Source organism: Monopterus albus, unplaced genomic scaffold (genome assembly GCF_001952655.1).
Source record: "Monopterus albus unplaced genomic scaffold, M_albus_1.0 scaffold77.1, whole genome shotgun sequence".
NCBI lineage: Eukaryota > Metazoa > Chordata > Actinopteri > Synbranchiformes > Synbranchidae > Monopterus > Monopterus albus.
The window spans coordinates 776,956-785,275 of record NW_018127957.1 but is presented as its reverse complement, the minus strand read 5'-3'; the positions used below and the strand labels follow the sequence as shown (position 1 = coordinate 785,275).

Here is an 8,320-nt window from a genome sequence, read left to right as displayed (position 1 = left end):
ATTGTGGGTGTGGTGTATGAATGTTAATACTTTGTAATAATTCTTTAGTATATTACTTGTGTGGTGTAGAAGAGAATTATTTATGTAGAGATACTGCTTGCAAACCAATGATGGTAAGATGATGTCATGGGGTAGGACTGGATAAGTCTGACTTCTTCCTACTCCATTCAAGCATGTTCTAGGTATAAGCAAATTGATATTGGATTAGCATTTGTTGGATATGTGTGAAATTACATGTGTGTTGTCATATCAACTGTTTTACATGCTTGAAAGAATAAATCAAATCAAATCAAATCAAATAATAAAAAAAAACAGCTAGTACCGTAAGTGAAGGAGGAGTTGAGATTACTTTGTCTAACATAGTCATCCCAAGATACCTGCATTGCAAACTTCATTGTATACAGTGTTTTGTTAAAGCAGCATTCATTGATATTTGGCCACTTACTGTAGGGACAGTAGGACAAGCTGTTAACAAACAAGTCACCGTGGTTTAAAATTGTTATGGGGAAAGTGTTAGCAAACATTAGCATTTCATGTTTCTGGTGACCTGATGAATGTTAAGTGCAGTCATAGTCCTTTCAGATCAGGTTTGAGCTCCACTTATACCTGAGAAAAATACATTCCTAATGTCTCTTGGTCTGTTTGGTGCTGGGCAGGTAGTCTGCAGTGGGTTTTAAGTGTTTTTGTTTTTCTGCTGAAAACTGCTTGATGCTGCCGCAAGACACATAATTAAAAATATTGATAACTGACACTTTGGGAGTGCTATTTTTTACACCTATGTAAATATATGGTTTCAGAAATGAACCATGTAATCATCAACATACTTCACCTGGCAAACCACCTGTCAGCATGTCCTGGACTTACTGGTTTTTACAGTAGGGTTAAGCAGCAGGTCAGTGTCATAGTCTGGGGTTGAGTGAAGAAGTTACTGATTAAAAAGATGGAGTTATGTTCACACGTTAAGCACATTAAGATGGAGCATGAGATTGATAGGTGGGCTGGTATGATATTTGCATTTGTGCAAATATTATACTGGTCTATTGATGGTGATATAGCCACCAGTTTACACTCCAACCCTCTCCTTTGGTCACAAGTTTGGACTGAAAAAATAAGTTCACAGACACAAGTGGACAAAACTAGCAGGTACTGCACCCTCATCCTGATGAGCAGTGTGAGGATTTCCAGATATCTGGAAGGATTTTCAAGTATTACCACTGTCCCTTCACACTGAAAGGAGCCTGCTGAGGTGCTTCAGACTTCTAATCAGGATACTTCCCCATGGAGGTATTCTGGGCACGTCCAATTGGCAGGACACCCAAGGGCAGACCAAAGCATGCTGGAGGGACTATGTATCTAGCCCAGCCTGAGACTGTCCTCTCCCAGAAGGACGTGACTGGGGAGACAGGTGACCGGCTACTTTGCTGACACTGCCACATGAACAGTGACAAGCTAAATAAAATGACTAGATGGAAAAAAATCATCTTATTCCTAGCTAGAGGGAAAGGGATGCTGTTTTGCAGCACAATTTCTTTTTGATTTATGCTGACAAGACAAGTGTATTTTTACCTAAAAGTCTCAACCAGGCCAGCTTCAAAGAGCAATACTGATGGGGAAAAGGAGACAGCAACAGATGCAGCTGACTTAACAAACCTACATTCCAAGGTTACAGAGGGACTACACACTGACAAAACAAAACTGCTTGAATACGTGCAATTAAAATCAATGCTCTACTCTCCATTCTCTCCTAATGTGAATGAGGTGCAGTAAGAGACTGGTGCACAGCCCTGGCAGAGAATCACACATGATCAGACACAGCCCTCATTACTGCTGTCATGCGTACACTGTGACATCTCCATGCAACATGTCCAGCTTCAAGCACATAGCACACACAGTTATGTTTTATCCTTTAGTGTAGCCTGGATCTTCAGGGGTAATGCTAAGACAGCAGATAACCCAACAGAGGGGCTGGACTCGGAAGCAATAGCTGCTACACCAAACTCACTGCGGAGCGGAGCTGCTACGTAAATTAAAGAAGTGCTGTCATGGAGGAGCCACGAGGTGATTGAGACAGGATGAAGAAGGAAAGGTCATGAGAGTCCTTGCTGATTTGAAAGGTTTGCTCTTCTCAAAGGGTGAAACAGGCAAAGTAAGGCTGGCAAATAGTATCAATCAATCATACATCAAAAATGTCATTGTGAAAAACTGCGTCATGCCTGCCATGGCAAAGGTGCATGAGAATAAGTGCATCTGATTTTTTTTAACAATACCAGCCACATATAACAGTCTGATCCAGCTAAAACTAGGTTTGCCACCAGGGGCTCGCTGACTGAATTCTCACTTTCTGCTCCCGACACCATTACTCATCATTACAGCTCCACTGCAGCTGGCTCTGTCCTGTCCTCTACACCCAGCACCAGTCCTGCCCTAAACTGACATTCAGCTTGATTAGCCTAATCAGAGGGATTAGCCAAAGGCAGAGGCAATGAAGGAGGGATAGGGAGGCTGGACAAGGTCTGAGCAGGGGAAGTGGAATAGATGAATGGGGGAGAGTCCCTGTGGGTGTGCACATTTCATCTCATCCTCCTCATCTTTAACAGCTGCCTCAGTGAGCTGCCACTGAGGCCTGCTGTCCTTCCCACCGGCAGCTATGCTGGAATTATGACAGACTATCAGCACACACCCTCATACTTACCACTGAAACCACATGGGATTTTGACTCACATATTCATAAATGAAATTTTACCAGTATCAGAATATTAAAATTTAACATCTGTTATAAGTAAATCATGTTCAAAATGCGGTAGGAGGAAAGGTGGGCTTCACAAAAAGAACAGACTTACAATCATTTCTGAATGCTTATTGTAATTTAGGGGGACTAAAGGCTATCCTAGCATGTATCTATCCTTGGTTATTTGACTTGTAAATTATAACAACACCCGTTCATTCAAACAAGAAGTAGAGAGCGTCCCAGCAATTCATTTCCACGTTTACTATCTGCCTCTGAAAGAAAGACACTTTAGGCTTTTCCCATTTAGGGGTCACCACAGCGAATCCTCACACTGACGACTCGCATGCGTTTTACACCGGATACCCTTCCTGACACAACCTGGGGCACCGCAGCGAGACTGCTGTGCCTTAACCACTAGCCTACCAGTTTACTATCTGCCTCTACTGACTGTTGAATAAGGATGAAAAGACAAAATAAATCCTAAACGAGAGCAGTTCAGAATCTTTAAGGTACAGGGCAGACTACACTTGTGCTTTATGTATAGGAGTAACAAAACACAAAGATTCACAGACTCATAGACAAAGATGTATAGCAGTGAGTTGATGATTTGCATGAAACATGTAATGGATTGTGCATAGGAAAAACAGTGTCTCTGCCAAAATGATTTATTTTGTATCGTCACACAACACCTCACATTTTAAAAAATGTAGATGAGGGTGACTCCAGGACTGGCTGATTTTAGAGGAAGTTGCCACTGTTTAAAAACTTTTTTTTCCTGTTTCTTATCGAGCAGGCATTTCCTACAGCACCTATACCAAGTACCACAAGTACCAGAGTTTAACTCTAGTCTAATGTTTGCAGCTTTGGCCATCCAAAAATGCATCAACACCGGGGAAACTAATTAAATGGGCATTTCATCATTTGTTTAGCATCTGAATTGGGTCTCTGTGTGACCGGTCATCCTCGACACATGGCCCTATGGGAGTGAAATCCTCTGCGCCAGTAAGCGTTAAAATACACTCAACAACTGTCCAAAAAGAAGGACTTTTCACCTAAAATAAACAGCTTTCTGTGACATGTTAGGAAGACAAATTCATCCAGAGTTTTGTGTCACAGGGCCTCTGCTGTCTGCTGCTTTTGCCCCAGGGATAAAGCTTCAGAGCTGAGCAACGGGAGCTGACAGGACGTGGGCGAGTGGGAGACACTGATGAGAGCGGATCAGAGAGGGTGGCAGGTGACGGGGGCGTCGTGCTGTTGACATGACAGTGCAGCGGCATGTCTTTTTCACCCAGATGAACGGCACTGCGGCTATTCGAGAAGCCCCTGCCCTCTACATCCACTACCAACTTAACATGAGAACCTCACTATACCATAGATACAACAGAGTTCGAATCAGTTATTAACCCAAAAGTGTGGTGCTTCAACTAAGAGTCTTCCAACGTAATCTGTTTATCACAGAACTCTCACAGTCCTCGTCTTTCATGTAAATGCCTATAGATGGAAGCATACCTTCATAAAAATATGTTTTATTTGGGGTAAGCTGAGGATAAACAGAAAGCATCAGACATCTTCTGTGCTGCAATGACAGCAAACACACCTTTTGTTCTCACTGGCTGCAGGCGAACTACAAGTTGTTAAGCGATGCGTCAAAACCATTTGATGCGGTTCCCTGCTGCAGTTCAGAACTCGTGAATCTTCGAGGATCAGACTCTGAAAACAGTACATTCTGGTCTGGAGTCTGATTCTTTAAGCACTCTGATTGCTGTCGGCACTAATGGTGTCACAGTAACTCACCAGAAGTTATGTTTCTAATTACACTTTCTATTTTCTAAAATACATCCTCAACCATTTTATTCTAAGTCATATTCAGATATCATATATTCAGATATCATTGGGAGTAACTTGAAAACATGCAGCTGGTCAGCAATAAGACAAACATAATTTAGTGCTGAAAAGGCAGATCAGCTCTTAATAAACAATGATTGTCAATGACTTTTTCAAACTTCAATGACTTTCAATTAATATTTTAATCATTTGCCCAGAATTAGTTCATTTCATTGCTTTCTGTGCTGCTGGCGTTGTGTCTATACCTGAGACAGACATGACATTTCTACTTATATTTTTAGGAAATGTTGGCCTACTCAGAAATGCCACCATTTGCATATTGATTGATTTTTTGATTCACCCATAGTATAAAACAGTCGTGGATTTTGTCAGTGTTGTTTTTCTTTTCTTGCTTCTATGTGGAATATTTAAGTTCTGTCCTTATAGTTCCTGTTAAACAACGAATGATGCAAATATTACCACCTTTTGTTGTGTTTTAGTGGCCAGTCTTTATGTATTTTCTGGCAAGTCGTCATCATGCTAATGTGCCATGCTGTATTATTAGCAGACTGCACTGTAATCATGGATTTACACACGACACTGCTATTAAGAAACAATGACCAGTGCTGAGTCTGAGAAGAAGAGCTTCGATGCAAATTGTGTTGATCGGGTTCAAAGGGCTAAGCCATTTATCAGTTAAACATGACCAAATATTCAGTCTTTCCAGAATCCCATATTTGTAGAATTATAGCTTTTCTCTGACACCTATAGACTAAATAATTGATTCTTCCTAGTCAACGGATCAGTCTGTAATGAAAATTATGATTAGTTCCAACTCTAAATCAAGTAATTTCAGTAGCTTCAGGTATTAGCAGTACTGTATTTCTTACAGAGCTGCTTGGAGGCAAAAATACTGCCAGTGACTGAACTACGCCTCAGTGCAGGGGTGGAGCTTATATTGGACAAAAATGATGTAGACTAGCTACAATAGTGTTATTTAGGCCCATTGGTGGAAACTAACTAAGTACAATACTGTACTCAAGTATAATTTTAAGGTATCTGTGCTTTACTTGAGTATTTTCTGCAACTTCATACTTCGTCTTCATGACACTTTACAGGCAAATACTGTACTTTTTTTCTCCACTATATTTATTTGATAACTTTAGTTACTAGTTACTTTTCAGAATCAGATTGATAAAACAAAATACTGTATATTCATAAGATGTCAGAGGCAGCAAAGTCACAGGTTACCCAGCAGTACTTCAAATAAGTATAATGTAGTTAAAATGTGCTCCACCTTTACTAACTGTTATATTAAATGTGATGAACACAATAAAGCATCAATAATTATAATCCAATAACATAATATTAATACATTAATGTGAAATGTGCCATTCTGCATAATGAGTACTTTTACTTTTGTTACTTTAAGTATATTTTGATGCTAATACTTTTACTTAAGTAACATTTTGAAGGCAGGACTTTTACTTGTAACTGAGTATTTTTACGCTGTAGTACTGCTACTTTTACTTAAGTAAAAAAAATGAGTAATGTTTCCCAACCAGTAAGATTATTTCTGACTCCAGAGCCGCAGCGCTTATGTTTGTAACTCAATTTCCAGTGTTCCTCACTGACATAGATTTGATGTCGTTTCAGAGGATGACCCACCTGCACATTTTGTCCTGCTGATGAGAGGGGGTCCAGGTGCTCCAGTGCCCCCCTCCCCCGGCCTGGTGAGCAGGACACTGATGCGGTACTCTGTGTCTGGCTCCAGATGCCAAACTTTATAGGTAAGTGAGCCCACGCCATGAGTCTCCATCCATGTGGACTGGCTGGCTCGATACTGTATTTCCCGCCGAATGACCGGCCCATCCCCAACAATGGAGTTAGTGTTGAGCTGGATGATCAAATAGGTGGGGCCTGCCCGCAAGAGCTGGGGGGGTGCAATCGGTGTAGGGGGCACTGCAAGCAGAACATCATGTCATCATACACATAGATGTGTAATCGTATGAGAATAAAGCTCTTGCTACTGTTTATGAGTGATATTGCTTAGAAACAACTGAAAACACTAATGAAAAACAGTCCAGTCCTGGTATTTTCAGTGAGAAGGACTAAGTCACGCAAGGAAAGGAGAAGTGAAGATCTCAAAGATTCTCTTTTCTTTTTATCTCTTTTTTAACATTTCAATAACATTATTTCTGCTCTGCTAGAGCACTGAGTCATAAAATTCTTTTAATCACATCAGGACTGTGAGACAACAATAGAGAGGGAGGGAGAGAGGGCGAGTGTTGAATGCTGCAGATTCTCAATGTTCTATCTAATGATGCTGAATAAAAACTTATTTGCATGAATAATTGCTTAACTAATTCTGTCCTCTCTGCACATAAAAACAGTCATGATGGATATTATGACCTTATCTACCTGGTGAACATCAGATTAATTCATCACATGATGCATGGCTGTTGATTGATGCATTACACAGTGACTACACCTAGTTACAGTGTTTTATGAAGTGATTTACTGAGACATGAAACAAGAAACATTATGAATGCTTGTTTGTTTAATTAAAGCAATAACTCTGCATTTTTGAAAACAGACTTATTTGCTTTCTTTTATAGAATAAGGTTTTGGTGTCATGTCTGAAAATGAGTTAGTGATCAGCCAAACTATGAGTAAAGAATCAAGCCTACTAATTAACAAAGTCTTTGTTTTCATCAAGTTATACAATATAAAGAGAAACAGAAAAACAAACAATAAAAAAACTTTCAAGCCACAACTATTTCTTAACAGTTTATCCATCTGCTGAGTGAGTACTTCTGTGCAGCAGCTCCAGTGGACCTATGTTTTTGATGTAGTTTGTGAGAAATACAGTCTGTCATATTAAGTAGGTTACAGCTGCTATTTCAATGTTTGAGACACACAGTTTATCAACATGATTGGATTCTGTATTGGCAGATACTCAACGTTAAAGGACTCAAATTAGGATCAGAACCAAAAGAATTGTGCTGGGTTGGGCCCTTACTATACTGTAGGTATATGTAAAATACCACATGACAAGCTACTTGAGTTATTGCTACTGCCCACTGAAAACATGTGGTAGCTAAACAAATCCTGACTGCAGCTCGTTTTCTCATCTCACTCTCCAGCAACTATATTTTCCAAAATGTTGACCTTTTTTTTTTTTTTTTTGCCTGTGCTAAAGTGTTTGCATGGTCCTAAATTAAGCTCACCTCTGACGATGAGTTCTCCAAAGTTGGAGACGGCAGCCCCTCTGGGGGACAGGGTGATGCAGCGGTACAGGTCCTGCTCCCCACGCTGCGCCTCCACCTGGAAAGTCGCCATCAGCCGCTTGTGGCTCAGCCGTGACAGTAGGAACATATCCAGCACCATGCCGTTTCTCCGCTGACAGCAACACAAAGACCACCGGGAGAGAGATCATCTGTGAGCATACCAGTCCAACCACACGTGTTTACCTTAAGTCTATTCAAATGATTAAAAATGGGCAGCAGGCTGAGAAGCAGACAAGAAGACAAAGAAGGATTGGAATTATCTGCAGGGGAAGGCAAGATAATAAATATGTGATAAATGTCACTGGTAACAATAGTGTTTTTGCTTGTGAAAGCTGGTGTTTGAAGGCCACGATATGCTAACCCCTGGACATAGGAATAAAGCTTACCTCTCACACTAAGGTGGCATATTTGAAACATATTAAAGCTCCAAACACTGCTTGAGGTTGTATGACGGAGATATTCACTCAGTAATTGACTA

The 8,320-nt window shown here is 40.5% G+C and overlaps 1 protein-coding gene across 1 annotated transcript in view; it reads right to left on the bottom strand.

Annotated features, from left to right (window-relative positions):
• The window catches only part of ptprua (protein tyrosine phosphatase receptor type Ua), a 211,090-nt gene that overhangs the window by 65,409 nt on the left and 137,361 nt on the right, over nt 1-8,320 (bottom strand). Inside the window, 2 exon segments of the mRNA XM_020606414.1 lie at nt 6,221-6,514; nt 7,783-7,954. Of these exon segments, the coding sequence (XP_020462070.1) occupies nt 6,221-6,514; nt 7,783-7,954 (466 nt within the window).